Raw genomic sequence first — 27,541 nt, forward strand, 5'->3', positions numbered from 1 at the left:
ACCAGACAACGACAACGAGACCACCAGCACGTTGCGCTTTCATGGTTGATATACGTACATACTGGTTGGTATATGTACTACTAGTACTACTAGTAGTATATAAGGATGGATGGTATCAGACAGTTCATCTAATATGTGGGGTCGACCATGGGATTTGCTAGGGAATTTTATTCAAAATGAACGATGTATCGTTTATATGAGGTCAAGTGTATTTGACGCCGCCCATAAACGTCCGCGCGTCGGGCGCGGCGCCGTTGAATTCAGCGTTAGAGAAGTCGAAGCCTGGGTTTTCTTGCTGGAAGCGCTCGAGCATGAGCTTCTTCTGCACTTCGCCTTTGGTCAACGGATCCAGCTATAGAACGAGTAAGCTTGCGACCACATGACAGGGGGGAACCTACCTCGCCATGACCCACAAACACGCAGTCCCACGTCAGTCCCTTCTTCATTTTCTGCAAGTTGACGTTCAATTCACCACTATCTAATGCATAGTACTCCAGTAAGACACCTTGGATCGAGGGGAGCGTAGTACCAAGCATCCAGTAGCTTTCGTCTGCCACAACTTGACTCGAGAATTCATGCTATGGAGAGTTCGGATGTCAGTGCAAGCAACGTGCAATGCAGATCGAATGCAAAAGTACGTCGAGAAACTTGTCCGCACTTCCTTTGAGCCCCAGCGTGAACCGCGTCGGGGTGATCGTGCATGCAAGGTGCGCCGCCGTGATTCCTGGCGGTGGACGAATGAACACGTTCACTTCCTCGAGGGACTGCTCCCATTCATAGATAAGCTGCCCTGCATCACCATCCCATGTGAGACCACATGCTCAATCCGCTGGCATGCCGCATGAACATGTACCTTGATGCTTGAAGGACCGGCGGCCCGTGTTCACTTGGGGAATCGTCATGACGGTCCTCGCGCTTTATTAGGATTTTGTCAATGGTCATCCGTATAAAACATCCGGCTCTACTTTCCATGAAATCTTGAGCCGTTACAAAAAGCAATACACCGTTACAAAACTCATGCTGGCAACATGACACGTCCAAGCCAAGCGGAAGTGCTACTGCTCAAGCTTTTCCATGCCGCCAGGTCCATCCAGCATGATGCCGGCAAGGACTGGAATCAAAGGGAGTTCCTTGTCCTGGGAGAGATCGCAGCGCTGCAGGATACCGGCAAAGTGCCATTATCCGTGGACCTCATGCAGCTCGGCATTCTGTACGCGTTGAATGGCGCCGACCGAGACAGGGAACCGGGTCAATTCGAGTTTCACGACTTGTACGACTTTGTCGAGCGATGCGAATCGGAAGAGAAGGCTGCGGCACGCGGGACGCACGTACCAACCTACTACAAGCAGTCGAAGGAGGCGCGGTGTGCCTTGGACCTGTGGGAAGTCGCAGTCTCCGATGGCGTTGGTGTGATCTCAACATGGCTGATGCAATTGCTGCGAGAGAACGGCAGGGCCATCCGTGGAGGGTATCATGAGGACAGCGACTGTGTGGCTTCGACCACGTTGCGGCTCCTGGGTCGAGTGCTGAGGTTGGATGACGGGTGGGACGATGTATTGCCGGTAATACATGTCATAGGGATTGGGCAGCCTAGCGATTCGAAGATGGAAACGTGGCGGCGGATATCCGACGTCGCTGACTTTGTTGAGTCGTTTCTGACTGGATGGATCGAACAGCTCGGGCGAGTAGGGGTCACCCTTCCTTCGCCGATCTCATCCTAACGGAGCCATTCCGTAATCGAGGCCGCCTTTGCATATACACGATACAATACAATCAGATGTTTCACCAAGCAATTTGAAAATACGCATCACGTGCTGCTCTACGTAGCCAACGCATTGACGCTAGAGCCAGCTTATGTACAGTACATAATGTGTATTCAAAAGACAGGATTGCAACTAGCTCCAACGCTGCAAGCAACTGAGCTCAGATCTGAAGGACATTGTGAATCAACCTACCAGTATTCACATACTGTAGTATGCTGGATGCTACTTTTCTCGATACATGGTTTAAGACCAAGGGGCCAGATCATCCCACGGAGTTTGCTATCACCTTGTTCGCTGGAGACTGGGTACAGTATGTGCACGCACACATGTCCAATGCTCACGTTGAACATCAAGAAAGTACCTTTAATGTAGGAGTAGTCGTTAGTTACCACATGTACTACCCCGACATACATGTCGGCTGAGCCGTTCCGCATCTCGTCCGGTCTCGTCGGCCAACTTGAGCAACCCGACACGAGATTGCATATGACCGTTCCAACAGCGCGGCGAGATTGCCGTGTTACTCGAGCACATATAAATAATATACATTCCATCCCATCAACTTACAAATCCACGTCTGCCCGCCAGCGTATTTACCTCTACCAGCCATCGCAGCAGCATGTCATGGTGGCTCCCGCTCCTCTTCGTCGCCGCCGCCTTCGTGACCACAACATCAAACATGACAGCAGCAGCAGCTTTTGTCACGTCCGCCCCGTTGTCCCAGGTCACACCATCCCGACCTACGTCGTCCATAGCATCAGCCTCGTTGCTCATTATTTCAACTTCCACAACGATCACAGCAACCTCTACACATTCTCCTCTTCGCCCTACCACAACCACCACCACACCAACTACTACAGCAACTACCGGCGAAACCCCGCCTACCGTCGTCGTCTTGGCTCTCGTTCCTGCATCCACCGTAGCCAGAGTCGAGAGCTCGCCCCCTCTATGCGACCCCGTGTCTTGTCGAGTGCTGCTCACCATGGGCGGGTGCGTCGTGTTGGCAGTGGCGACGTTGGTGGGCTGGCAGGTCTACCAACGGTATGCCTTTCGCCGGGAACGAGAGCAGTTTCAGCTAAGGGAGTCCGAGCTCAGGTCTGCCGTCGAAGAGAGCATTTCTTCCAGCCGTAGCCTTCGCAGCATCATGACGAGCTCTACAAGCGTTCAAGTGTAGCCACGCCGCCATGCCACCATGAGCTCAGGGTTATCAAATAATGAAAAACATAGTGTACGATACTATTGAATGGTGAAGTCGAGTGAATATGTATGTAGTGCAATTGCCAGTGGCGAGCCAATCCAACATTCGTTCCGAGTGCGACGTTGCTAGCACTCGGAGGATGCTGCCAAAGTCCCCCAAATGTTCGGTGCAAACCGCAGGCAAGCCCCACTTGTGTCCAAGTTCCCCTTATCCACTGGATTTACTTCGAGTAAGCCATATCGTATCACTTGTGATTCCAGTATCGTAAGATACGAACACAAACAACCTAAGCTAGACATTAGAGTTACGAGCTCAGAGGTGATCTCATCTTCGCCCCCTCCACACTCACGTTGGGAGGATGCGCTAGTTTTCTGATGATGGATTCCACGACAGAGCTGTCTTCATCAGCAGTTGGCAGCGTGTACGTCGAGCTCGTTGTCAGTGTGCATCCTTCCAGGGCAATATGCAGAAACGTTTGCGTCGACGACGGCGGGGGGGATGTAGGATTGGCTGGGTCGATTTCGCGGTTGAGTTTCCGCAGAGACGCCACGACAGCATCTCCAAACGGGTTCCCACTGAGCACGAGCGACTGCAAACTCATGTTGGCCCGGAGTAGCTTGACAAACTTACTCAAGTCTTTCAGGGCGTGGATACTATTGTGACCGACGTTTAAGACCCGCAACGCGCCGTTTCGAGGAAGCGCGTGCGCCAACGCCATGAGTCCGACCTCGCCAAACGAATTGAACGACACATTCAACGACTCGAGGGCATTGTTGTCACCCAAACTCCCAGCTATAGCCACGGCATGAGTCCCCCTGAGCAAATTCCAACCCAAATCCAAGTGTCGCAGCTTCGAGTGCGACCGGAGCAGGAGAGCGATCGCCGGTCCACATGCTTGCAGGCTATTCTCGGACAAATCCAGCGATTGGATCGTCAGGTTATTGGCTAGGGCTGTGAGGAGCGCGCGACCGACGAGGTCTCCGATGTTGTTTTTCGATAGCTTGAGCGTTTGCAGCTGGCATTTGGGCGACTGCACGGCGTCTGACAGCGCTGCGACACCGTTTGCGTGGATGCGGTTGTGGCTCAGGTCCAAGTTGACGAGCGCATGTTGCGAATGCGTGATCGCGTGGAGGATGGTCACACACCCCTTGTCGCACATGGCGTTGTCCGAGAGGACGAGCGTCTTGAGCTGGCGCCGGGACGACGACTGATCGAGATACTGGCCCATCTTTTGCACGACTCGGTCGCCGAGTCCGAAATGACCGAGATTGAGCTGCCCCTGTTTTTCCCAAAGTGTCGGGGTACTCATGGGACTGCTACTCCTCGACATCATCGAGGGGGGCGTGTAGCGGGACGCAGCAGGAGCAGCAGCCTCGAGCCCGCCCCAATCCCACTCAAACTCCCATGGCCACGCCTCCCACGCCCACGTCGACGCCAGCGACGTTGAGCATTCGTCTCGGAACGCATGATACATCGCCTGAATGTCCTGGACAGGCCGCGTGCATCCACCAAGGTACTCGTTCACGACACTCGGGTCGTGCCACGGTACCTCTGCGAGCCAGAACTCGTCCACAAGGCGGTGAAACCCCGCGCGTTCGAATGGCTGCAGCGGTACCAGCTGCTTGTCCATGGCGCACTTGGTGAGGGCGCTGCGGACCTGCGCTGCGCTATGGGCTTGTTCGGCGTCGCACGCCGCGTCCAACTCGAGGTACAATTGCATCGCCCGTCGATTCTACGTTTGCAATAGCAATTCCAAGAACAAATCGCAGTCGATTTTACGCATGCCGCGAGACGACGACGATTGCTTCGACACTTGCTCGAGAAGCTCGGTGTGGGCCGTGGCGGGCCACTGGGGGTGTACTAAACAGTCGTGGCAATATACAGTGGGGGTTAGGTGCCATGTACTTTGCATTGTTGAAAACATGACTGAATGAATGTGTGTAGTAGTGGCTGCTGGGGGGGTACCGTGGAGCTCGTCGCACGTGGGCTCGAGGTACTGAAATGTCCAGTACGGATCGGGTTCGTTAAACAATTCATGCACCACGGCCTTGGCTGCGGCTTGGGCGAGCCCGATGTTGTGAAACACCACCGAGGCAATCGACGTGCCGCCATTTTCCGACCACTCGGCCACGGCTTTGAGCTTGACGCGGTAGATCTTCTCGACGCACCGCAGGAACATGATAGTCTTCTCGGGCGGGTTGAACGTATTGTCAGTCTGGAGCCCGCAAAGGTTGGTGAACGCGCGGACGCGGGGATGGGTCGTTGCATGCAACATGGATGCTATCGTGGCTTGCACTTGGTCCACACCGTTCTTTCTACATTCAAAAGGGGGTGGTTCAAACAAATACTCGACAGACAGACGACACCATCCACCCATCCCATTCACGCAATACGACGGTGAGGGGGTGGAACCACGACAGCATCCACCCACCCTCCCCATCCAAGCATAACGTGGACGGTTGACATATATGCCCATCGTCGCATAACGGGGGGGCTGTACGCTAGACACCATCGACCCATCCCATTCATGGTACACGTACCGGCCGTTGGCTTTTTGCATGATCGTATTGGCAACGTACTCTGGAAGCGACTCGATGGCCAGCGTATCATCGTACCGCGAGATGCACTGTTCGTATGCGTCCATAATCACATTCAACAGCACGGCTACGTGCAGCCGGCGCTCCTTTTTCTGCGACATCGTTGTGATGTTGCTGCTGGCCATGTCGGCTTGCACTTTGAACGCCACCAACGGGTTCGCAGCGTTCTTGCGCCACACCCGCACCCGCGAGCAGCAATGTTTGAGCTTCTGCTGGCGGGCCATCTATACATACACACATATATATTGGAAGATCAAGAGTTGCTCGCGAACGAATGATTCGTACTTCAAACCCAGTCTCATTGAGAAAGAACGACGGATCGCCGTCCAATGCTACCAATACGCGATGTTGCGCGTCGCCAAGCGAGTGCCCGAGAATCGACTCCCGTGGGCCGCCTTTGAATATGGGTGACACCTCCGCCTGCTTTGTCATGGACAATCGATCGCTCGTTGGCTTGGCCTTGACACTTCTGTCGTCACCATGGACGACGTTTCAAAACCGTTTCATATATATATATGATGGAACGGCACCTCGTGGGTCATGGCAACGCAATACCAGAAACACAAACCACGTACTATAGTATATAGTACAATACAATAAGCAACGGAAACGAGATACCATTTGCCGAATCATTTGTCGACACCATCGACAAGGCCACTCGATGTGTGACACTGTCGCATGGACACTTTATCCTTACAACGGAGAAGACGAGAACCCATGGCCTCCTCCTCGAGGATCGACGGGTATGTTGTGCCGGCAGACTCTGTCGGAGGATATTTGATTTCGACGCGACGGTTCCAGTCGTTGTGACGTGGCAGTTACATTTCATACTCCCCCCATCAGCAGTAGCATATGACCAAAGGTAACAGCCGCGGCGACCCCGTGTGCAAACTAATCTTGCTCGGGAACGGGTCCGTGGGCAAGTCGAGCATCATCGGGCGGTTCGTAGACGATGGCTTTGCCAAGCAGTACAAGCAAACGATCGGGTTGGATTTCTTCGTCAAGACGATCGCGTTGCCGCGCGACCGCCGCGTGGTGCTCGAGGTGTGGGACATTGGCGGCCAGAACATTCGCAGCAAAATGCTCGACAAGTACGTGTACGGCGCCGACATTGTGTTTGTGTGCTACGACGTAACCGATCCCAAGTCGTTTGCCGACGCCGACGACTGGGTCACGCTCGTAACAAAGGCTCGCGATGAGACCCCCTCCTCCCCCCCAACAACCACCACCAAGCAAGTTGCCATGAAACATAAACACAAACAGCACGTGTATTTAGTGGGCAACAAGATTGATCTCGTCGGGTTGCGCGCCGTGGGTGTTGCGCAGCACGACGAGTTTGTCAAGACACATCATCTAGCCGGCGCATTCTTGTTGTCGGCTCACAGCGGCGACAACGTCCTTCGCACGGTGCACCAGATCGCCGCCCAGGCCGTGGGCGTCCAACTATCTGAGTTTGAGCTCCAGTTCTTGGACAAACCTGTGATAGCGTATGCGTTGGCTCCGTCGGCGGAGGACGACCCGCGCACGGCCGACGCCGACGCCATCGAGCAAGAGGATTTGAAGCTGGAAGCACACAAGAACAACAGACCTCCTCGTCGGCTGCCTTGTAAATGTACACTTATGTAACACCACAGAAATATGGTTCAAGTAATAGGTGTATTAAATAGGAGAACTAGTAGTAGTGCTAGTAGTTGCTGAGGTAGTTGGTGCAAGAATGGCTGTAGGTTGGGGTGTAGTTTCTACCCTCGTACGTCGCCCACGTCGTGACGAGTCGCATCGTCAGCTGTCGAGTGTTGCTTCTCATCGATTTCAAAGGTCATAGAGTTGGGTCGGGCGGCGCATTGAAGGCGAATTGCCCGCTGTTGTTTGTGCAATACACGAACCGATTCGTGTATAGACCGCAACGCCGATGCTTCTACATATATATATATATATAAATATATGGTGAGGAATAGTTAGTTGCTTTACCTACTGACGCGTCGGTCGCAAACGACACGAACGAGCCCACGGCCGCGAGGTTGGCGTCGGTGGCGTAGTTAATCGCAGACGAGTTGCGCAGGATGAGCAGGGCCGTACTCACGCTATAAGCCATGCGCTGTAAATGCGTGGCTGGGAACGTTCCTAAGTAACTTCTCATTATCCAATGCAATATATTACGGGTATTATATATATATATACCAGTTTTAGCAACGATCTGAAACAAGATGGCAATGCCGTCCATTTGAATGCGCACGTTACTGGGATACACGTCGAGTCCGTTCAACACGGTGGCAATCAATCCGTTGCTGAGCAACTTGCGACACATGTCTACATCCAAACGCAGCAACGCCAATAATTTTTTAAAACTCTAATATTTATATATATATATATATATATATATATATATATATATATATATATACATCGTGTTATCTATTGTACCTGGTCGCAAGCATAACTTTGTCAGAGCTCGAAACGAATGTTCCTGGAGTTTTTCGTTCATTACGAGTTGAGTCATGCACGCCAGCGTCTCGCACTTGTCTACCAAATATAATCAATACCATATTCCTAAGTATATATATATATATATATACTAAATATACATCCATAGTTACCATATATATCGACTAAATATTTACCATTTAATATATCCTAATTATATATATATATATCTACTAAATATATATCCATAATTACCATATATATATATATACTACATATACTAGTAAATAGAGCCATGTTGAGGGTAAATAACTTGAAGTTAACGTTGAATTAGCAAGAACAAGGTCGTCTAACTAGTTACCTCGTAGATGGGTTTGTACAACGTCAATAGCATTGTCAATATGGGCTTCTTGGCACTTTTCATTGGCATGCGCAGTACCCCACGCGCGGAATTCGTCATGCTTGGCGGTTGTGGCCGCCGCCGTTTCCTCCAGCAATGCTTCGTACTCGACCTGGCCATGACAGAGGTCGGTTAGCATGGCTTGGTTGGTCGAGATGGCGCTCTCCGTGACGAATATGTCGGCGTCCAAGGCGGCGATGTCGTCTTCGACGGCCTCGCGGTGTTTGACGCTGTCGCAGAGAATCGTGCGCGCGATGAAGGCATTGGAGCGGGCATGGGCGATCCGATGGTGGAGACGGCTGGCTTGTTTGCGCAGGTCCAAGTTGGCGGCTTGGAAGGCGACGCTGACTTGGATGGTGCGACGAATGGCGTCGTGCGACGGCGCGACGAGACACGGGAACATCATGGCATGCCATGGCGCTCCAAGAAACGGCTGGTTACCCTTCTAAGACAGAAATCGGAACGTGACGGTTGAGAAACGAACCATGTCGCATGAGTTGATGGATGTCGTACGAGATCGCCGAGGTGCATGTCGGCGCCACTTTGCAGTAACAACGTCGACATGTCCTACCGATATGAGCTCATCCACGACGACGAAGATGGAGATTGATGGAGGAGGAGAGGAGAACGAGATGAAAAACATCCTTGTAGTGTGTACCTTGTGTCGATTCTGTACGCTTAAATGCAACGGAGAAAGGCCATCCTGTGAACATGATCAACTAGGCGGTAGATGGATTTCAGTCAGGAAACCTCCTTACCTTGCCTGTAGCATTTACGTTGCACCCGCGGACGATAAGAAGCCTCGCACATGCCTACACACAAGGGTGAGTATCATGTCACTCCTTCGACGTCGCTGATTACCACGGCTCCATGCATCGCCGCGAAATGTAGCGCCGTGTATTGATGGTTCTACATTCCATCAACCATGAGGAGCATGTTCCTGAAGACATGCATGAATGTACGTACCCCAAAGGCGATATCAACGCTCGCACCAGCTTCGATCATGACGGCCGCTTCCTCCCATTGCTCTCGTCGGCAGCACTGCGCCACAGAGTCGGCCATGATGGTGCGAATTGACCCAAGTGTCCTTTCGCGCGTGTCGCGGGTATCCGGATACATCGTAACCGGAAACATGGTGTTTATCCGGAATTGTATTCGGATACTCCCACCGCGTTTGGATTTCGGGTGTTTCGACCATCGCAGGAAGCATGTCCCTGTACTTGCGCGTGAAGCGACGGAATCAAACGTTCTTCATCTTGGCCGAGCCCCATGACACATTCCTCAAGGTGAAGGAGACCCTGGCATCGATCCTGACCCTGAGTTCGCCCAACCAAGTGCAGCTGTGGCACACCAACAAGGTAAAGCTGCCAGTCCATTGCTGTCGCTTAGGACAGCTTGGTTGATATGGTTGACTTCTTCGTGTAGCAAAAGGAGCTGTTGGACGCTGCGACCGTGGCGGACCAAGAGATCGAGAACGACGCCGTCGTTTACTTGTGTCTCAAGAAAGAGAGTACGGCCATGACCATGCATACCCCTTGTCGTGTTCATCGTGTGCTGGTGTAGACACGGAGGTGTGGGAAGACATTCAAGTGGCCAAGCTGGAGCTCGACCACGACAGCAACAACAACGATCACTCTACCAAGGAGTGAAATCTGACACACCGACCTGTGCACCTGCCTCCATTCATTAGAGACCTCACGACAACAGACATATCCTTCCTGCCATGATAATACTATACGTTCCATATTATCTCGTTGTTTTACACTTAATGTTACAGTCCATTTCGCAAAAAAAGGATTCCATAATGTAACTGCCAAGACGTTACATCGTACTACTACCATGGAGCCCGTACATCATCAACCAGGCACCGAGCAGGACCGCCGCCGACGGCGGAACCCCATGACCGCACATCATTCGGACGAAAGCGTCCAGCTGGACGATGAACTGGTGTGCATCCTCATGGAGATTGAGCGTGGCTACTTGGACTTCCCCAGGCCCTTGCAGTATGTAGTTGCACCGTTCCTTCCATCAGTAGCCATAGCCTCTAACGTGGATGTGTATCGGCGGCAGAATTCGCATTGAGAAGTGGGTAGACAAAATATCCCAGCCCATCGTGCATTTGCAGTGGAAGAAGAATGCCAACTACTATGCCATCCTGTTGCTCGACATGGTTCGCCGAGGGGTACCCGCAACTCGTTCCCGTCACGCCCACATCATGATGCGTTCATCTTTAGGTGTTTCGAGCTCCATTTGACAAGACACCGCCATTTGGTCCATTGCAAACCCTTCCTCGACACATGGTTATAACATATCTCCATGTATTCAACCTCGTCATGACGTCCATGTGCTTGCTCGTTAGATCTGCGCCCTAGATGGAATGCAAAAGCAACCGCGGCAACCACCGCCGCCGCATCCACAGAACGCATGGCTCAAGGCTTATGAGCGAGTCGTGAGGCGCACTCGTACGACTACTACCACAGAAGCCACCGAATCGAAAGCCAAGATGACATCCCTAGCTTTATTGCTACCACCTTCACAACTACCGGAACGAGATCCACGGCGTCCGTCGTTGTCGTATGTTGAAATAGCCAATGAAAGATTGACCCGCCTTGAAGCAGACTTGGCGGCGGAACAAGCCACAAACAGGTCACTGGACCAGCAATTGGAGGTACAGTACATAGTGACTACCAGGGACGACGACAGCAAGTCATGGGAATGAAACTTATTCGAGTGGATAGGAGCTCACGACGCTTTGCAAGACACAGTCAGCGACGATCGAGGCGTTGAAAGCAGAGCTGCTAGCGGTGCGGGCCAGCCATACGCGTGAACTGGACCGATTGAACATGTTGCATGCCGTGGAAGTCGACGAGTTGAAGAAGAAACACCACCGACACGTACGAGCAACATGCCCGTGCTGCTTTTGTCCAACGTGTGCACTATATCGTAGATGCAAGATGCCATCATATCCAACCAACATACCATTGCGACCCGACAAGCTCTGGCCAAGGTAAGCGCAGGATGCATGCTGGTCCATGGAATGAGATCCATGTATGTATGTATGCAGACGGAGACTTTCATGGGCGGCATTGACGACCACGACGGGGTCCAAGACTTCCTTGCATACATCGATCGATTTCACGTAGAAACGACCGCCTTGACCAAGTCCGCCTCCGCAACTCACAAATGAGTTTTCCATTCCCTTTCGATTTAGGCGTTTTAATTTTGTCACGTTATATATTGAAATGGTACTACTAGTATGTACTAGTGGTGGGATTGTACTTGGTATGAATATTTGAATTCGGACATGTGAACTGGATTGAATAAAACTAACACGTTTAAACCGCTCGACGTGTTCGTGCGTATCCGGACGGGTTGCCAAGGAAGACGCCATGGTAAAGCTGAATTTTAGCCAATCAAAGCGATATGATCGTGACCACGCGCTTTGGTTGGTAGCCGCGAGAGCTTTGGAGAACCAGTCAAGAGTGCTTCAACTTGGTATCTCCATCCATATTCATTTCCACACTCCCGACATCATGGCCAAGAAGCAATCCAAACCTGTGCCTGTCAAGGCCGACAGCAGCAGCTCCGACTCGTCCGACAGCGAAGCCCCTGCTCCTGCTAAGAAGGCGGCTCCTGCCAAGAAGGCTGCCCCTGCCAAGAAGGCTGAATCGTCCTCGGACGACTCTTCTTCGGAAGACGAAGCTCCTAAGAAGGCTTCGCCTGCTAAGAAGGCGGCTCCTGCCAAGAAGGCGGCCCCTGCCAAGAAAGCTGACTCGTCGTCGGACGACTCTTCTTCGGAAGACGAAGCTCCTAAGAAGGCTGCCGCTCCTGCCAAGAAGGCGGCTCCTGCCAAGAAAGCCGACTCATCGTCGGACGACTCTTCTTCGGAAGACGAAGCCCCTAAGAAGGCTGCTGCCCCCGTGAAGAAGGCGGCCCCTACCAAGAAAGCCGACTCGTCGTCGGACTCTTCTTCTTCTTCGGAAGACGAAGCTCCTAAGAAGGCTGCCGCTCCCGTGAAGAAGGCGGCGGCTGCCAAGGAAACCGACTCATCCTCGGACGATTCTTCTTCGGATGAAGAAGAAACCCCCGTGATCAAGAAGCGCAAGGCCTCGGACGCTGCCGAGCAACCTGCCAAGGTGCTCAAGAACAACGACGGCGACGCTGTCGCTGCGGCCCCTGCCGACGAGAACCGCGATATTTTCATCGCTGGACTCCCCTGGGTGACCGACGAAGACGAGCTCAAGGCCGTCTTCGCCAACGTTGGCGGTGAAATCACCAGCTTGCGCTTGCCCCAGGACGCCAATGGACGCTCCACGGGTACCGCGTTCATCACGTTCGACAGCGCTGCCGCCGCCGAGGCCGCGATCGCGTTGGACGGCGCCGACTTTGGCGGTCGCTGGATGAAGATCCGGTCGGCCGAAAAGAAGAACCACGTCGCAGACAAGCCGGAAGGGTGCCTGTCCATCTTTGTCGGCAACTTGTCTTGGAACATTGACGAAGACACGCTTCGCGCCACCTTCGAACACTGCGGCCCCATCGAATCGGTCCGTCTCGCTACCGACCGCGAAACCGGCGACTTCCGCGGGTTCGGCCATGTTGACTTTGGAACGTCTGAAGCTGTCGACGAAGCTGTCAAGCTCAACGGCGAAGACGTCCTGGGACGCGCCATCCGCGTCAACTACTCGGAAAAGAAGCAATTCGGTGCCGGCGGCGGCGGAGGTGGCTTCTCCGGTGGCCGTGGCGGCGGACGCGGCGGTGGACGTGGCGGACGTGGTGACTTTGGCGGACGCGGCGGAGGACGCGGTGGCGGACGCGGCTTCGGTGGCGGACGTGGCGGCGGACGCGGGGACTTTGGCGGACGTGGCGGAGGACGTGGTGGCGGACGTGGTTTCGGCGGCGGACGTGGCGGCGGACGCGGTGGACGTGGTGATGGCCCCCCCAAGCGCCAGCCGTCGTCGATCCAAAACTTCCAAGGCCAAAAGAAGACGTTTGATTAAACTGCTTAGTCAAGACCAATAGACAGTTAGACCACGCTTGCTATATATATTCGTAATCGAACTACCCCACAGTATGACAATCATTTGCGTGTCTGCGATGGACATCCCAACGCTAATAAGCCCCTTATTAGTATGGCGAGATTGCTCAGCTACATTAGCTTGGCAGTGAGAGTATTTCAGCGTGGCTTCTGACTCTGGTGTCTCCCACAATACACTGTCAAGTCGATTTGAAATTGGAGTGTGGTGAATCGACCAAATCGGCAGACAACCAATCGACCAATCCAAACCCAGAATACTATTCAAGTGGCCAATCAAATCCGTTTCGACCAAATGAACCTCGAATTAGTCGGGGACATCAATTAGTGTGAAAGAATCGATCGATAGATTTGGCGAATCAGCACAAAAGTCCAATATTGGGGTTATCCAAAGTAGGAATCGTCATGCAAGACATTTAGAAATTGTTCAATTAACTGTTAGTTGGAATTTTTGGGTTTTAATCCTTTGTGGAACGGTGCTTTTTGTGTTTTTTCTCCTTTTTCTCTTTTTTCTCTTTTTTGGCCTTGTGGTCTTTTTTGGCCTTGTGGTCTTTTTTGGCCTTGTGGTCTTTTTGAGCCTTGTGCTTCTTGCGGCGTCGGGTGTCTTCATCCAACGAATTGTCGTCCTTCGTTCGATCTCGATTGCTTGCCGCCATGCCTTGTTCTTTAATGCCTCGGCCTTGTTCTTTAATACCTGAGTCTTGTTCTTTAATGCCTGGGCCTTGTTCTTTAATGCCTGGACCTTGTTCTTTAATGTCTGGCCCTAGTTCTTTAACGCGTTGGCCTTGGTGGCTCATGTCTTTGGGTGGTTGTGCGCTGTCTTGTTCTTCGTCATCGCTGGAACTGCTGCTGCTGTCGTCATCCTCAACATCGTCGTCGTTCGCATCAAAAACAGACTGAAACAAATCCAATCCAGGGCGTTCCAGCGGCGGCAGCTCCGGCAGCACTTCCTCCACTTGGACGACGTCCGCCGCCGTCCGGACCACCCCCGCGGGCACATGCGCCATGATGTCGTCCTCAAACCGCGTGTCGGGCGTCGGTTTCTTGGCCGCCCCCTCCACGACCGCCGCGTCCGGCACCGACAGACGGAAGCGTTTGCACAGCAACCTGTCTGGCATCCACGCCTTCGTCCGTCGCACCAGCGGCGCCATCTCGAGTCGCGGCGGCGGGGTTACACTAGTATCCGTAGAAGTCGACGTTTGAAAGCGGCTCGATATTGCTGCCATCATGCCTACATAGGTCCAATATATCAAGTCACATAATATTGTCAAGTCGATTCGAAATTCGAGTCAGAGAATCGATCGACCAATCAAAACCCAGATATCACGAATCAAGTAGCCAATCCAATCCACTCTTGGACCAATATTAGTATGTGACTTCAATTAGTGTGGTATTATTGGACCATATATATTTACATACAAAAGTCAAGACAAACAATCAATCGGTGATTGATTTACAAATTATTAGCAAAGAATCAGCACAAAAGTCAGCCACAATTTGTGTAAAAAACGGCAATACTTGAGTTTAGCTAAGGTAGGTACGTATATATCCCAGTCTAGACTGGTTAGATAGCACCATCAGCAACCCATATACAACAAGAAAGCACACGTTTTTCACCATATATAGATAGGCCTTGTCATCCACGTCACAGTATTATTTCAGAGTCATTCACAATGATATACATGTGAAACCGTATCCCATGCCGATTTTCCGTACCTGCTCGAAACTGCGAGTGCAGCAACGTACGGTCAGCAGCTTCGGGCTGTTTCTGAGCCAGTTCGCCCAACACTCTGCCTCGATCTGCCGCTGACTGTGTCACATGTTTGCGAGGCGGCGCCAGCTTGACATGGCGGAGCGTTGGCACCCAATTGGGCGGCACGACAACATGGACAGTCGCCGCGGGGGATTTGAACCGCGTCTTGCTCAGTCGAAAGCCAGTCAGTACCACGCTTCCGTCGCTGCAAACCTGTGACACTGCGCCGTCAAGATCGTCCTCTTGCGCTGGCGCCATGAGCCTCGCCCGAGTGGGCTGGCTGGTCAGAACTCTATCGAACGCATCCTTCGAGTCTGTCGCATACACGTCCATGTCGTCATCGTCGGCTTCTTCCAATGCACTCAACCCCAACCTAGGTAGTGTTATTTTCACGAAAAATTGGAGCAAAATTGGAGCAAATTGGTAGATTTTGGAGGATGACGTACGTCGTGGAAGTGGACGACGTGTTGTTGCCGCGGATCGAGTCCGCAAACGTCAGCATGGCGCGCGGGGGACCGCCGGCGGACGCTTCGAGTTGCCGCCGCCGCTGCAGGAAACCGAACTCCGGCGCGTTCATGTACGGATCGTACCCGGCGCCGTACTTGTCGAGCTTTTGACATGGAAAGATGTCGGCGATGTTGAGCGTGTGCTTGGGTGCGATAAAGATGATGTCGTCGTCGTCATTGGGTTTGGCGGTGGTAGGAAGGGCGGCTTCGGGAGGGTCGAAGCGAGAGGTGAACTTGCGCTTGCGCACCTTGGGCCCGACCCCCTGGCCTTGTTTCCACCCCATCTTCCCGAGGAGCGTCGTGCCGATCGTGCTCCGCGACGGTTGGATGAAGTCGTCGACGATGAACCCAGGAATGGACGATGTCGACGCTTGTTTGGCCTGGAACTGCTGCGATTGAGACGAACCATCCGCAGCGAGCGGGTCGTACTGCGAGTTCAACCCGAGACGTTTCCCCAGCAACGGGTCGTCGTCTTCGTCCATAAAGTCTTCGATGCGTTGCTTTCGCGGCCCCGACGGCTCTCCATTCTCGGTGGACGATGACTGGGGTTGCGAACGGGACGACTGAAACGAGCTCGGCGCCCAGCCCTCCTTGCTGCCCACGGTGTTGAAGTACCCTGCAGAGAACCCCCCTGTGAAGGCTCCATGGAAGCGCTTGTCCTACATAGTTTGAAGATGTTTATGATCTTCCCCATGCATCCCATGCATGACTTCTACCTCGCGCTTCTTCTGCAGGCTGTTGTTGTTCATCGCCATGACAACTCGTCCACTCCAAACCGTTTATCCGGATAATTTACAGCCGGATAAAGATACTTAAGCTTTTTCAACTTTATAGCGTTTTGACAACGCCAACACGAGGAGAAAGCAATCGTTGGGTCGATTGATTACAAGGTGGGCACAAAGCTACAGACGGGACATTGCAAGTCCGCGTTCAAGTGCGTCACAATGCACTCGTCGTGGAAGGGATGGCCACAGGCCAACGTGGTGATGCTGACCTGGACGACAATGCTGTTGTTGTAGGTTGCACCAGTTTTCTCATCTTGTGTCATACTTCTTGGATCTCCCTCTAGCGATTGCAAGCATACACCACACGCCATCTCATCCGCATCGCGAGTCTTGTCATCACTGGCATCATGAAACGAGGATGGCTTTCGAGGGGACTGGAGAGTCGACGGCCACGACGCTTCCACGTCGTTCACGACATACACGGGGCCATAAAAGAAGTCGATCACGAGCTTCGAGATGGTATCCAACAGCACTGGACATGTCATGTGACCTGGCGGCCCCGCGAATACGTCCACCACGGTGGTCAAGTACCGCTTGAAGTGCGGTAGTATGGTGCTGCTTTTGGTTGTGGTGTTCTTGGCTGACCACCGAAACAAGACCGACGGATGGATGGCGGAGACACGGCGAGGGAATTTCGTGGCGACGTGGGCAAACAACCACGGACACACGTCTCGACACTGGTGGCCTTGCTTGAGCTGCATCGTCAACGCGTACTGCAACGCCCGCACGTCGCGGGATGTCTTGACCACTTCCCACATGCGACCAGAGGCAGCGTTGCGAGCGACCACATGGTACAACGTGTGGCCGCGGTCCATGGACGTACGGTGACCAAAGTCCACTCGGAGGTTGCGGAGTAGCATGTGTGCTGGATGCACAACGGCGGCACGCGGTGACGACAAGGGCGTGCCGCGCGGACTTGCGCGAGGGGATAGAAGGTAGTCGGCCATGTTGGAAGTGGGCTGCATCGTGTCCCTAGCTTTGGCGCATATAACTTTGCCAACACGAGAAGTGTGTCATGCCATGTATGGGGGACGACTGCTGCCCAATACATTCTGCTGCTGCAGTGCAAAGATAACGGAACATCTATTTTTAGATGTACGATAAACCTACTGGCGAATGAATGGCAACGCGAAATAGTTATGCTCAGCCAGCCACCCGAGATATTGCGGCCAAGGATGGTGCACTCTAAGATTGGTGTCTGCCACATTTACTAATAACAAGCCTACAGGTATTAATGGAACACTGCCATAACTACTGCACTTCAACTGTTCAACTGTACTTTTGAAGAAAGATATCAATTCGGATGCCTGATTGGCTATTATTCCTCAAAACGTAGATCTGATTGGCTTGGGTTCAAATTCCAAGTTTGATCCAAACTATGTGCCTCGTTGCGACAGTAAAACTCGGTCGTCGCACCCTGTGAATTCGAGTGGCGTTAGTAGCGGCTATGACGACGTTCCCTACTGTAAACTGTACTAGTAGGGTAGTTACAGTAGTGGTGTCACTTGACCAATCGGGACATACAATGCATAGCGCCGCTTGGAATTAGTGTGAGCGACACATGGATCAACGTCACAGGGCTTCTTGCCATAGAATTGACACACACTATTTACACATCAACGACAGTTTCATGGCGCAAAATCTCGTCGGCGGACGGCCGCGCGAGGGGATCGGGGTGCATCATACTGGCAATCAGGTGCTGCAATGAGCTCGAGTAGTGCCTACGTAATGTCCATTCATTAGTCCTCCACGACTACTACCACACGTACTATCAGGACTACTAGCACACATACTACTAGTACATACTATCCACACCTACCGAAACACTGTCAACTCCCCATTGCGAATCTTTTGCCATTCGTCCCCAGAGCTCGGCAGCCCCTCACCTCGGATCTACGTCGTCCATAATCAAATCTTTGCCTATTCCCATCATATAAAAGAATTGCTCCTACCAGCTCATACATCGTTGCCCCCAACGCAAAGATGTCTCCTTGACTCAAATGCATGCGACTGCCTTCGAGTAATTCCCTAAGCTCCCATTGTGAGCAATACTATATTCTCATACCATATATACATATATATATATATGTACCGCGACAGGTATCGGTTGTCTCCTTCCATGATCTCCATCGACCCATCGATGGGTACCACCGTTCCCAAATCGCCCAACTACAAGACTCAGGTTCGTTAAAATGTCACACGTTGACATGTCCATTGTCGTCCATAAGGTCACACGCTGAAATGTCCATTGCACCATCGAATCACACACATTTGAAACGTCCATTTCAAGTCGAGCACTGTGTGTACCTTGTACACGCCCGAGACGGGGTGCTTCAAAATGTTGTCCACCTTGACGTCCATGTGCACCACTTTCATCGCGTGCATGTCTCGCAGCGCCTGCGATACCGTTATCATCACACATTTCAATTGTCATGTCCTGGAAGACGACGACAACAATGTATGTCATACCGTGGCCAAATGCTTGAGCACTTTGCGAACTGTGCCTTCGCTGACTCCGTCGCAGCTGCTGCTGTCGCCCAGAAACGTCGCCAGCGAACAACTGTGCATAAACTCTAGCTGAATGTACAGCAAGTCGTCTTCGATCCAAGCGTCGTAGTATCGCACAATATGGTGGCTGCCACTCAACGCCACCAGTGCATGCACTTCCCGAAGGGCGCGTTGCCTAGCATAGTACATGCGTTCAATCAAACGGCCAAGGGGGGGGGGCATGGGTTATCGTGTGCAAGTGTACTTGTCGGACGCGCCGCGAAAGTGCCGCTTGCTCTTCTTGATGGCGTACGTCCATCCGTCGAAACGTTTGATGACCTTGAACACTTTTGAAAACGACCCTGACCCCAGCAGCTACGCAATAATATCATCAATACTGTCGAGAAACGCTGGAAAGGTATATATATATATATATATATATATAGCAGGAGGCATACCTCGCGCTCGATAAAGTCATCCAGGTATTTCGACGACGTGGACGCCCCTAGCCATACTAAGCACGATCACATGAGCAGAGAAGGATCAGATGAGAGGAATAAATCGTACATGGAGGTGACACACGGCGGTGCTGCTTCTTGCGCTTGCGGTCGGTGGCGGCGGGAGCGAACGGATTCAAGTTGATCTCGGTGAATGGCGTGGTCCTAGTAGAGACAGGTTCGTCGTCATCAACGGTTCCAGGAGGCGGATGTAGTACATGGATGCGGGCGCGACAGGTGGAGATGGGCCGCGAGGCGACTCGACCGCTACGTCATGCACACATGAGTCGTGATGGAGAAGGTTGGGCGGACGTACCAAAGCTGCCGGCGTCGCTGGTCGTCATGTCGTCGCGGTGGTCGACGAGGCCGCGACTTGTGGCGGCGGTGGGCGTGGCGGCGCCTGCGTCGAGGAACGGCATGCTTTGGAAGGAAGGAATCGTGCGTGGTCGCTTCTTGATGGGCGACGGAGTCCGGGGGTGCGACATGTGCACCACAGGCTGGTCTTGCGGCGTCGAGAAGTCGCAGAACGATTGCTGGCTGTACAGCTGCGAGAAGCTAGGCGGCGCAAAGTCTTCGCTCCACGGATGCTGCTGCTGGCTGTCGTCATCGCAGGCAGGTTCGCCATCGGGCTCGCTGCACTGGCTCGGTGAGAACGAGATGCGCTTGGGCATCGAGAAGTCGCGCTGCGAGTCGTCCTCAGCGTCGTCGTACGTAACGTGCATTTCATCATCTTGGTCTGGCGGAAGGTTCGCGACATCGTCTTCGATGTCCGAGTCTGTTTCGTCGACGAGTTCCAGTCGCTTGGAGATGGAGTCTGGCGTGCGGACGCTCTTGGCGAAGAAATCGTGCAGCGAGCGCTGCTTCATGCCCGCAGTCACCATGATGATGATGGCCTTCGGCACTGATGTTTTGAAAATGCAAATGCACATTCGGATGTGGGACAGAACCCCCATGATTTAATTATGTCTATTTCACTTGACATTTCTATTGAGAATTACCACGGTGAAATAGAACCCGACTGGCTCAGTTTGCATGTCGCATCGGACTGACATGTTGACCAATCACATTCCATCATTCAAACCACCGACCAATCCCATCTCGGATGCCCTTTCAACAGCCAATCAAACACCATATACCCTTTCCCGCCCTCGTCCACATCCGAATGTGTACTGTGTACAACTACAGTAACGTTGTTGTACAGTCTGGTCGAAGTTCCGACGACGCTGGCAGAAAACTCACCGGCATGGGAATCGCCCCCCTCGATGTGTGCTCAATCCATGAGGGTTGGCCGCTACTTTATAGCCTGCTGGTGTACAATACACTATAATAGCGTCTATTATTACTACTAGTAGTACTTACTACTCGAACCGGTACTACGAATAGGAGTACGGTATGATGGAATAATGGGTATCATCCGGATATATATTATCCGGATGTTCTACATTTTAACGTGAAACGTCGCCGCATAGATCTTGTGAGCGATGCGAACGACGTTGGCGTGGTCGGACAAGGTCCCGGACCGTAACGGGGCCAAAGTCGTGGTGCAGGACATCGCGTACCACCCCGATGGGACACAGCTGATCGCGGCGATTGGCAGTCGCGTGATGATCTACGATGCCTCGAACGGCACGTTGCTGCACTCCCTCAAAGGTTCGGCTATCACCATTCTCGCTGCCTTGTTCATGTCCATTCACACGTATAAATCCTAGGCCACAAGGACACAGTGTACACGGTCGACTATGCGCACGACGGCAAGCGCTTTGCGTCGGGGGGTGCGGACAACGTCGTGATCATCTGGACCGACAAGGCCGAAGGCATCCTCAAGTACACGCACAACGACAGCATCCAAAAAGTTGCGTACAACCCGCAGTCGCAGTGCTTGGCCAGCTGCACCGCGTCCGACTTTGGGTTGTGGTCGCCCGAGCAAAAGTCTGTCGCGAAACACAAGGTACCCAACCACAGTCGTTGCTGGCGACAGCGTTGGTCAACCACCACGCCGATAGGTCGTGTCCAAGATCCTCAGTGCTAGCTGGAGCCTCGATGGCGAGTACTTGGCCCTAGGGATGTTCAACGGACATATCTTGATCCGCGACAAGCATGGCGGCGAGAAGATCACGATCGAGCGGACGGCGCCGGTGTGGTCATTAAGCTGGAGCCCCGGGCGGGAGGAGCAGATGGACATCTTGGCCGTGGGGTGCTGGGACCGTACGCTGAGCTTTTACCAGTTCAACGGCACCCAATATGGCAAAGATCGCAAGCTTTCGTTCGACCCGTGCTGCATTAGTTTCTTCAAGTACATACTATATCCAGCCTTTTTCGAAGACACATGTATGAATGTATGTATTCACATGGACATTGTATGTTTGTAGCAAAGGCAAGTACCTTCTCGTGAGCGGCTCGAACCGCAAGGCCAGCTTGTACACGAAGGAAGGCATATTTCTGTCCGAGTAAGTATTGTGCTTTCGAGTGAAATTTCATGTTGTGGCGTGGTTTTGTCGTTGGGATTTAAATATCGATTTGATTGGCTACCTCAGATGCGTTCAATATTATTAGCCAATCAAAACCTTCTCAATGAAATTCAACCAATCAGATCGATTGTGGATCGGTTTGGTCATTCGCTCCCCAAATGTGTATCAAATCGACAATAGCGGAATGGATTACTACATTGTCTTGGGACGAGTAGTTGTATAGCGGTCGGTTACTACAGCACCAATGTAATGTTGGGGAGTAGCGTAGGGGTAGTGTGTACGGATATGATGGACTAACTGGTAAAATATATCATTTGAGGGCAGCATCTGCGATGTGCCGGCGTGGGTGTGGGCGGTGAAGGCGCGTCCGAGGACCCACTCGATCGCCATTGGGACAGACAACGGCACGGTCGCATCGTACAATTTAGTGTTTGGCACGGTCCACGGAATCTTCCAGGAACGGTATTCGTATCGGGAAAACATGACCGACGTGATTGTCCAGCACCTCATGACCGAGCAGGTACCCAAGGAGAAGCATGGGATATATATATATATATATATGTATATATTATATATTGCCCATCGAATGTGTCTGATTCGGATTCTTGTATGGATGGATGGATATATATATATCTGATTCCATTGGATTCATGACGACGTGACACGAAGCACCTGCGACCGTGTAATGAGACCACCCCGTTGTGTGGGACGAACATGATCGAGTCAGACACGCGGTGTGGATTCGTCTGATTCTGAGTCTGGACACGAAGTCGACGATATCCATCTGATTTCATCACGTCCATCTGATTCCATCGACTTCATGCCGAAATATGTCGATGGCACGACACGTCTGATTCCATCGTGTAGTATTCATTGTCGTGTATATGGATCTGATTCCATCGCCTCCGTCTGATTCCTTTTTGTCGGGTTCGACCCTCCAACCCTGATTCGGGACTCTAGAAAGTGCGCATCAAAACCCGCGATTTTGTCAAGAAGATCGCCGTGTACCGCGACCGCCTCGCGGTGCAACTGAGCGACCGCATCATCATCTACGAACTGTCCAACGAAAGCTCGTACGACATGCACTACCGCGTGCGCGACCGCATCCAGAAGGACCTGCCGTGCTCGTTGCTGGTCGTGGCGTCGCTGCACTTTATCCTGTGCCAGCAACGCAAGCTACAACAGTACAATTTTTCGGGCAAGAAGGAGCGCGAATGGGTACGGTCTGGCCCTGTGACAACGTGCGTGCGTGCGTTGTCTGTGACACTGTATATAGGTTTTGGAGTCGCCGATTCGATACATCACAGTCACGGGAGGCGCCAAGGGCAAGGAAGGGCTGCTCGTGGGCCTCAAAGACGGCTCGGTCCTCCAGTTGTTTATCGACAATCCGTTCCCGATTCCGTTGATCAAGCAGTCGAATGCGATCGTGTGCCTTGACATTTCTGTCAAGTACGTGAGATGACGTTGTCGATGACGTTATCGTTCGTCGGATGAGAGAGACATCTTTTGATTGGCAGATTGAATGTGGGATGAGATTTGATTGGCAGTTTGAATGACGGAATGTGTGTAGCCGCGAAAAATTAGCCGTTGTGGACGACACCAACACGTGTCTCGTGTACAACTTGGTACGTCGTGTCAGTCTCGTTGCTTACAAACGTGACGTGTGGATCGGACGTTGCTGAGCAATGCATCCACAGAATACACATGGAAATGTGATGTGATTTTATGCTGTAGCTGACCAAAGAGCTCTTGTACGAAGAAAAAGGGGCGAATTCTGTGGCGTGGAACACGGAATTTGACGACATGTTGTGCTTTGCGGGCCAAAACCAGCTCAAGATCAAGACGGGGAATTTTCCCGTCCATGCCCAACGCATGCAAGGGTTTGTCGTGGGGTTCACCGGTTCCAAGGTGTTTTGCCTCCACGCGTTGGCCGTCCAGGTACAAACAAAAGAGTCGTCATCACTTCCTGTTGCAGTATTCATTGGGAAAAATCTCCCCAGAATCATAATCAGCATTGAAGCATTGATTTGGGAAGAATCCCCAGAATCATCCTGATGGTAACCATTCGATTTATTTATCCAGGCGATGGACGTGCCACAGTCGGCGCCACTGTACCGCTACGTCGAACAAAAGGAATTTTCCCTGGCGTACCAAGTCGCGTGCTTGGGTGTGACCGAGAGCGACTGGCGCCTCTTGGCGTGGGAAGCGCTCAAGAACATGAACTTTGACATTGCAAGGAAGGGATTTATCCGGGTTCGGGACATTCGGTACATTGAACTGGTCAACACCGTCGAAGCCACGCGCAAGGGCCACGCCGTGGCGGCGTCGCCCGACGTCGAAAAGAAGAACAAGGCGATTCTGCAAGCGGAAATTTTAGCATATCAAGGTACTATATTAGTGCAGGAATTTTCCCACTGGACAAGTGGGGGCACTTGTATGGGGATCGTGGCTTGTTCCCACGGCATTTTCCCCATGTGTGGGACTTGAGTAGGCAAATTCCACATGGCGGCCAAGCTACTCGGGGATTGTGATGAAGCAACCAAGGCGATTCAACTGTTTAGCGATTTGCGCATGTGGGACGACGCGAAAAAGTACGCGGCAGCGTCCAAGTCTATCGATGTCAAGCAATTGGTTCAAGACCAGGCCAAGTGGGCCGAGGACGTGCACGACTGGCGCGCGGCCACGGAAATGTACCTCGCGTCTGGCAACGTTATCAAGGTACGGAGGGACTATTCCTAGGGAAAAATCCCAACAGAGGCACGATTGGGCCGGTGTTGACGTGGGATACTGTAGGCTGTGCACATCATGGGCGCGCGGGGCTGGTTCAACGACCTCATGGAGGTGGTCCAACGACCCGACTGCGACCCGCAAGTGCTGTCCGTGTGTGCCGAGTTTCTGCTCCAAGCGGGCAAGTTCAAGCAATGCCGCGACGTGTACTTGAAGGTTCGTACAGACGACGAAAATACCTCGTCACATATCTGTGTCGATGACGTGATGAAAATGAGATGGAACGTCCTGTTGGGCGACGTATTTCCTGACAAACTGTGATTGATAACGTCATATATATTATCCATTTATCCAAAATGTGGTTGACTTTTGTGCTGATTCTTTGCCTAATCTATCGATCGATGCATTGTATCTCATGTAGATTGGCGACTTTGATGCGTTGATGAAGATGCACTTGGCATGTCAAGACTGGGAAGAAGCCGTGCGCCTGGCCCAAAAGGTCCATCCACGACCATATATATATAAACTAGTTTTCTTATATATTTTATGGATATACAGCACAAGGACAAGATCAAAAACGTGGGCGAAGTGTACGTCCCGTACGCCGAGTGGCTGGCGGCGCAAGATCGATACGAAGATGCCCTTGCTGCGTACACGTCTGCCAAGCGACCAGACCAGTGCATGAACCTGCTGGAGCAGCTGATTTCGTCGGCGGTGGCGGAAACCAGGTTCAAAGATGCTTCGTACTACCACTGGCGACTATGCGACGAGCTCTTGGCGTGTGTGACCGCCGACCATCCAGACGGTATGTACCCTTCTTTAACTGTCGGATTGGGGGTTGAGTCAAGGTGTCGTATAACGAACGTTATATGGTTGTGTTATTTCTAAACTGGAGACAAGAATCCGCAGTAGGATATATTTAGCCAATCAGATTGCAGGAAACCACCACCAACGTCGAATTAGTGTGTGACTTCAATTAGTGTGATACCAATCATTATAGGATACTTTTTACATGCAAAATTCAGTACAAACAATCGATCGATGGATTTGGCGATTTTCAGCACAAAAGTCCAAATTTTGGTAAAAGGACAATATATTGTGCTTTCGAGTGAATTTTCGTGTTGTGGCGTGGTTTCTCGTTGGAATTTAAATCGATTTGATTGGCTACTTCAGATGAGCTCAAAATTATTAGCCAATCAAAACCTTCTCAATGAAATTCAACCAATTCGATCGATTGTAAATCGGTTTGGTCAACGAGATTCGATTGCACCCCCTCCCCAAATTTCTATCAAATCGACAATATGATCAAATCATTTTCGTTCATGTCATTCGAAGTACGGTTTTAGGATTTATGCATTTCGAATTGTATACGCTACGCCACATGGTTTTATATCGTGTTTTGGGTTTGTAAAAAGTTGCAATCGCATTCTATTTCATTTTTATTATCAAATTTTGTATTTATTCTTGTATAGTACCTTGGTATATATCTATCTATGATATAACATGCTTGCAGACTTGTGGTATGTGACGTCGTTGTATGAATACTTTGCAATTTCGAATCACCTTAGGATGGATGCTATTACATATATATATATATATATATATATGCAAATCTCATTCCCTTGACCGACTTGTATATATAGCCACAACTGACGCTGACAAGGCCAAGCTTCGATCTGCGCTGCACCACGAAAAGTGCGCCGACATCTACCACGCGTACAGCGTCATCTTTGCTTACACGGACGAGCCGTTCACGACACTTCTGCCCGAAACCCTCTTCCATGCAGCTCGATTCCTGCTCAACACTCTAAGCTCCAAGTCCAGTAGTATATCGCCAACAACAATAACAACTCCCCCGGGGGTGTCCGTTGCCCGGATTGTGTTTACGCTGGCGCAGCATGCGCAGCAGCTGGAAGCGTTCAAGCTGGCGCGGCAAATGTACGAGCGGCTGCACCAGATGCGCGTCCGTCCCGAGTGGCAGAATGTGGTGGATGTGACCAGTATGACACTACAGACCAAACCGTACTCGGATCGCGACGAGCTGCTGCCTGTTGACTACCGATCGTCCACCACGAACCCCCTCTTGAACCCGAACGGCACCGGGGATGTGTGCGTGCACTCTGGCCATCCATTTGTGCGATCGTTCGCATCGTTCGAGTCGCTTCCGCTGGTCGAGTTCCAGCCGACGCCAGACTTGACGGACGAAGAGGCTATTGCCCTCGTGGAGCTACTGCCGCCATCCGTTGGTAATGATGATGAACAAGAAGGTGGAGATCCGTGGAAGACGACGGACGCGGGCCACACGCAAAGCATGCGACTGGGAGATGACGCGGATGTCGGCGGCGGTAGTCATAACGACAAGGGAAAACCATTGAGTGGAGCCCTCCTATTTGAAAAGATCCTGAATCGCCAAGCGATTGCACGTGGCTCGGCGTACAAAGTCCTCCAAGTCGATGCCAAGACCCTGGCGTTGCTCAAACCGAACGAAGTGTTTGTCGTAAAGTACCCCACGAAAGCGTTGCGGTGCAAGTTCTACAAAAATATGATCCCAGACATCAAACTGCACTTGAGCCCGGCGTGCCGCAAGTTCTTTCACGAAGACGACTTTGAATTCGACTACCTCCGCGACGGCGGGTGCGTCTACTGCCGCCTGCCAGAGCTCGACCCCGTGCCATGATGATGATGATCATGGCGCAGTGGACAAGAGACTAACTATATCATGTATATAGAACGAACGGTGTATGAGAATCTGGTTACTTTTAGTTTCGCAACTACGAGTCATTTACCCGGTTCATGTGTGTACTGCTATTAATTAATACATGGAGTAATAGTAGAGTACTCGAGTATTATACTCCGGAGTATAACGTGTCCGACCATTGATGGGCCAACTTTTCTTCATTTTTAATCTCA

At 51.9% G+C, this 27,541-nt stretch overlaps 14 protein-coding genes across 18 annotated transcripts; 7 read left to right on the top strand and 7 right to left on the bottom strand.

Moving 5' to 3' along the window:
• Positions 1-139: 139 nt before the first annotated feature.
• On the bottom strand, positions 140-922 carry H257_10956 (hypothetical protein). The gene is made up of 5 exons (XM_009837718.1): positions 854-922; positions 639-790; positions 530-578; positions 399-478; positions 140-352 (listed from the first exon to the last, which is right to left on the bottom strand). The coding sequence occupies exons 1-5, from the start codon at positions 900-902 to the stop codon at positions 203-205; spliced, it is 480 nt and encodes a 159-aa protein (XP_009836020.1). The 5' UTR covers positions 903-922; the 3' UTR covers positions 140-202.
• Positions 923-1,002: 80 nt separating this feature from the next.
• H257_10957 (hypothetical protein) lies at positions 1,003-1,834 on the top strand. Its single transcript, XM_009837719.1, has 2 exons — positions 1,003-1,531; positions 1,579-1,834. The coding sequence occupies exons 1-2, from the start codon at positions 1,029-1,031 to the stop codon at positions 1,592-1,594; spliced, it is 519 nt and encodes a 172-aa protein (XP_009836021.1). The 5' UTR covers positions 1,003-1,028; the 3' UTR covers positions 1,595-1,834.
• Positions 1,835-2,379: 545 nt separating this feature from the next.
• Positions 2,380-2,934, top strand: H257_10958 (hypothetical protein; the record flags this gene model as incomplete). The annotated part of the gene is made up of 1 exon (XM_009837720.1): positions 2,380-2,934. The coding sequence occupies one exon, from the start codon at positions 2,380-2,382 to the stop codon at positions 2,932-2,934; it is 555 nt and encodes a 184-aa protein (XP_009836022.1).
• Positions 2,935-3,262: 328 nt separating this feature from the next.
• On the bottom strand, positions 3,263-4,678 carry H257_10959 (hypothetical protein; the record flags this gene model as incomplete). Its single annotated transcript, XM_009837721.1, has 1 exon — positions 3,263-4,678. One exon carries the CDS (start codon positions 4,676-4,678, stop codon positions 3,263-3,265), a length of 1,416 nt encoding a protein of 471 aa, XP_009836023.1.
• Positions 4,679-4,690: 12 nt separating this feature from the next.
• Positions 4,691-6,056, bottom strand: H257_10960 (hypothetical protein; the record flags this gene model as incomplete). Its single annotated transcript, XM_009837722.1, has 4 exons — positions 5,841-6,056; positions 5,499-5,779; positions 4,924-5,273; positions 4,691-4,818 (listed from the first exon to the last, which is right to left on the bottom strand). Exons 1-4 carry the CDS (start codon positions 5,985-5,987, stop codon positions 4,691-4,693), a joined length of 906 nt encoding a protein of 301 aa, XP_009836024.1. The 5' UTR covers positions 5,988-6,056.
• Positions 6,057-6,387: 331 nt separating this feature from the next.
• H257_10961 (hypothetical protein) lies at positions 6,388-7,204 on the top strand. The gene has a single exon (XM_009837723.1). The coding sequence runs from the start codon at positions 6,408-6,410 to the stop codon at positions 7,179-7,181; it is 774 nt and encodes a 257-aa protein (XP_009836025.1). The 5' UTR covers positions 6,388-6,407; the 3' UTR covers positions 7,182-7,204.
• H257_10962 (hypothetical protein) lies at positions 6,394-9,458 on the bottom strand. The gene is made up of 10 exons (XM_009837724.1): positions 9,343-9,458; positions 9,238-9,285; positions 9,135-9,188; positions 9,035-9,079; positions 8,890-8,943; positions 8,338-8,821; positions 7,977-8,075; positions 7,734-7,862; positions 7,524-7,676; positions 6,394-7,470 (listed from the first exon to the last, which is right to left on the bottom strand). The coding sequence occupies exons 1-10, from the start codon at positions 9,436-9,438 to the stop codon at positions 7,295-7,297; spliced, it is 1,338 nt and encodes a 445-aa protein (XP_009836026.1). The 5' UTR covers positions 9,439-9,458; the 3' UTR covers positions 6,394-7,294.
• Positions 9,459-9,548: 90 nt separating this feature from the next.
• On the top strand, positions 9,549-10,129 carry H257_10963 (hypothetical protein). The gene is made up of 3 exons (XM_009837725.1): positions 9,549-9,734; positions 9,802-9,886; positions 9,940-10,129. The coding sequence occupies exons 1-3, from the start codon at positions 9,585-9,587 to the stop codon at positions 10,023-10,025; spliced, it is 321 nt and encodes a 106-aa protein (XP_009836027.1). The 5' UTR covers positions 9,549-9,584; the 3' UTR covers positions 10,026-10,129.
• An 86-nt stretch (positions 10,130-10,215) lies between these two features.
• H257_10964 lies at positions 10,216-11,601 on the top strand (the record flags this gene model as incomplete). 2 transcript variants are annotated; one of them, XM_009837726.1, is made up of 7 exons in its annotated part: positions 10,216-10,379; positions 10,447-10,558; positions 10,611-10,676; positions 10,736-11,044; positions 11,115-11,270; positions 11,324-11,383; positions 11,441-11,601. In XM_009837726.1, the coding sequence occupies 7 exons, from the start codon at positions 10,216-10,218 to the stop codon at positions 11,561-11,563; spliced, it is 990 nt and encodes a 329-aa protein (XP_009836028.1). In that variant the 3' UTR covers positions 11,564-11,601. The 2 variants fall into 2 exon arrangements, with proteins under 2 accessions (XP_009836028.1, XP_009836029.1); XM_009837727.1 differs by lacking the exon at positions 11,441-11,601 and having other exon boundaries at positions 10,736-11,270; positions 11,324-11,419.
• A 296-nt stretch (positions 11,602-11,897) lies between these two features.
• On the top strand, positions 11,898-13,453 carry H257_10965 (hypothetical protein). Of its 4 annotated transcripts, none has more exons than XM_009837731.1 (2): positions 11,898-12,089; positions 12,378-13,453. In XM_009837731.1, exons 1-2 carry the CDS (start codon positions 11,910-11,912, stop codon positions 13,371-13,373), a joined length of 1,176 nt encoding a protein of 391 aa, XP_009836033.1. In that variant the 5' UTR covers positions 11,898-11,909; the 3' UTR covers positions 13,374-13,453. The 4 variants fall into 4 exon arrangements, with proteins under 4 accessions (XP_009836033.1, XP_009836031.1, XP_009836032.1 ...); XM_009837729.1 differs by having other exon boundaries at positions 11,910-12,284; XM_009837730.1 differs by having other exon boundaries at positions 11,910-12,194.
• A 362-nt stretch (positions 13,454-13,815) lies between these two features.
• On the bottom strand, positions 13,816-16,436 carry H257_10966 (hypothetical protein). The gene is made up of 4 exons (XM_009837732.1): positions 16,384-16,436; positions 15,608-16,326; positions 15,125-15,534; positions 13,816-14,639 (listed from the first exon to the last, which is right to left on the bottom strand). Exons 1-4 carry the CDS (start codon positions 16,420-16,422, stop codon positions 13,867-13,869), a joined length of 1,941 nt encoding a protein of 646 aa, XP_009836034.1. The 5' UTR covers positions 16,423-16,436; the 3' UTR covers positions 13,816-13,866.
• A 99-nt stretch (positions 16,437-16,535) lies between these two features.
• Positions 16,536-17,490, bottom strand: H257_10967 (hypothetical protein). Its single transcript, XM_009837733.1, has one exon. The coding sequence runs from the start codon at positions 17,415-17,417 to the stop codon at positions 16,551-16,553; it is 867 nt and encodes a 288-aa protein (XP_009836035.1). The 5' UTR covers positions 17,418-17,490; the 3' UTR covers positions 16,536-16,550.
• A 467-nt stretch (positions 17,491-17,957) lies between these two features.
• H257_10968 (WEE/WEE1 protein kinase) lies at positions 17,958-20,356 on the bottom strand. The gene is made up of 11 exons (XM_009837734.1): positions 19,753-20,356; positions 19,655-19,703; positions 19,507-19,601; positions 19,398-19,453; positions 19,205-19,314; positions 18,922-19,135; positions 18,760-18,849; positions 18,545-18,621; positions 18,405-18,480; positions 18,272-18,345; positions 17,958-18,173 (listed from the first exon to the last, which is right to left on the bottom strand). Exons 1-11 carry the CDS (start codon positions 20,315-20,317, stop codon positions 18,062-18,064), a joined length of 1,518 nt encoding a protein of 505 aa, XP_009836036.1. The 5' UTR covers positions 20,318-20,356; the 3' UTR covers positions 17,958-18,061.
• Positions 20,357-20,890: 534 nt separating this feature from the next.
• On the top strand, positions 20,891-27,469 carry H257_10969 (hypothetical protein). The gene is made up of 15 exons (XM_009837735.1): positions 20,891-21,086; positions 21,146-21,384; positions 21,440-21,729; positions 21,806-21,883; positions 22,229-22,424; positions 22,865-23,122; positions 23,181-23,353; positions 23,475-23,529; positions 23,639-23,842; positions 23,987-24,290; positions 24,396-24,622; positions 24,698-24,847; positions 25,053-25,130; positions 25,190-25,436; positions 26,275-27,469. The coding sequence occupies exons 1-15, from the start codon at positions 20,918-20,920 to the stop codon at positions 27,306-27,308; spliced, it is 3,702 nt and encodes a 1,233-aa protein (XP_009836037.1). The 5' UTR covers positions 20,891-20,917; the 3' UTR covers positions 27,309-27,469.
• The last annotated feature ends 72 nt before the right edge of the window (positions 27,470-27,541 follow it).

The sequence above is a fragment of the Aphanomyces astaci genome (assembly GCF_000520075.1).
Source record: "Aphanomyces astaci strain APO3 unplaced genomic scaffold supercont1.31, whole genome shotgun sequence".
Lineage (NCBI taxonomy): Eukaryota > Oomycota > Saprolegniomycetes > Saprolegniales > Verrucalvaceae > Aphanomyces > Aphanomyces astaci.

Bases quoted from the DNA above. Each gene is read 5' to 3' on its own strand.
- H257_10963 (XM_009837725.1), top strand. From the start codon at position 9,585: ATGTCCCTGTACTTGCGCGTGAAGCGACGGAATCAAACGTTCTTCATC. The intron at 9,735-9,801 runs GTAAAGCTGCCA...TTCTTCGTGTAG, and splicing joins AGCTGTGGCACACCAACAAG to CAAAAGGAGCTGTTGGACGC. The intron at 9,887-9,939 runs GTACGGCCATGA...GTGCTGGTGTAG, and splicing joins CTTGTGTCTCAAGAAAGAGA to ACACGGAGGTGTGGGAAGAC.
- H257_10956 (XM_009837718.1), bottom strand. From the start codon at position 902: ATGACGATTCCCCAAGTGAACACGGGCCGCCGGTCCTTCAAGCATCAA. The intron at 791-853 runs GTACATGTTCAT...ATGGTGATGCAG, and splicing joins CCGGTCCTTCAAGCATCAAG to GGCAGCTTATCTATGAATGG. The intron at 479-529 runs GTACTACGCTCC...ACTATGCATTAG, and splicing joins CGAAAGCTACTGGATGCTTG to ATAGTGGTGAATTGAACGTC.
- H257_10968 (XM_009837734.1), bottom strand. From the start codon at position 20,317: ATGGTGACTGCGGGCATGAAGCAGCGCTCGCTGCACGATTTCTTCGCC. The intron at 19,704-19,752 runs GTACGTCCGCCC...TGCATGACGTAG, and splicing joins CAGCGACGCCGGCAGCTTTG to CGGTCGAGTCGCCTCGCGGC. The intron at 19,454-19,506 runs GTACGATTTATT...GATCGTGCTTAG, and splicing joins CCGCCGTGTGTCACCTCCAT to TATGGCTAGGGGCGTCCACG.
- H257_10966 (XM_009837732.1), bottom strand. From the start codon at position 16,422: ATGGCGATGAACAACAACAGCCTGCAGAAGAAGCGCGAG. The intron at 16,327-16,383 runs GTAGAAGTCATG...CAAACTATGTAG, and splicing joins GCCTGCAGAAGAAGCGCGAG to GACAAGCGCTTCCATGGAGC. The intron at 14,640-15,124 runs GTACGGAAAATC...GGACCTATGTAG, and splicing joins GCACTCGCAGTTTCGAGCAG to GCATGATGGCAGCAATATCG.
- H257_10967 (XM_009837733.1), bottom strand. From the start codon at position 17,417: ATGCAGCCCACTTCCAACATGGCCGACTACCTTCTATCCCCTCGCGCA.
- H257_10969 (XM_009837735.1), top strand. From the start codon at position 20,918: ATGCGAACGACGTTGGCGTGGTCGGACAAGGTCCCGGACCGTAACGGG. The intron at 21,087-21,145 runs GTTCGGCTATCA...TATAAATCCTAG, and splicing joins GTTGCTGCACTCCCTCAAAG to GCCACAAGGACACAGTGTAC. The intron at 24,291-24,395 runs GTACTATATTAG...GGACTTGAGTAG, and splicing joins GGAAATTTTAGCATATCAAG to GCAAATTCCACATGGCGGCC.
- H257_10965 (XM_009837728.1), top strand. From the start codon at position 11,910: ATGGCCAAGAAGCAATCCAAACCTGTGCCTGTCAAGGCCGACAGCAGC.
- H257_10957 (XM_009837719.1), top strand. From the start codon at position 1,029: ATGACACGTCCAAGCCAAGCGGAAGTGCTACTGCTCAAGCTTTTCCAT.
- H257_10961 (XM_009837723.1), top strand. From the start codon at position 6,408: ATGACCAAAGGTAACAGCCGCGGCGACCCCGTGTGCAAACTAATCTTG.
- H257_10962 (XM_009837724.1), bottom strand. From the start codon at position 9,438: ATGGCCGACTCTGTGGCGCAGTGCTGCCGACGAGAGCAATGGGAGGAA. The intron at 9,080-9,134 runs GTAAGGAGGTTT...TCATGTTCACAG, and splicing joins ACGTAAATGCTACAGGCAAG to GATGGCCTTTCTCCGTTGCA. The intron at 7,863-7,976 runs GTACAATAGATA...GTTTGGATGTAG, and splicing joins AAAGTTATGCTTGCGACCAG to ACATGTGTCGCAAGTTGCTC.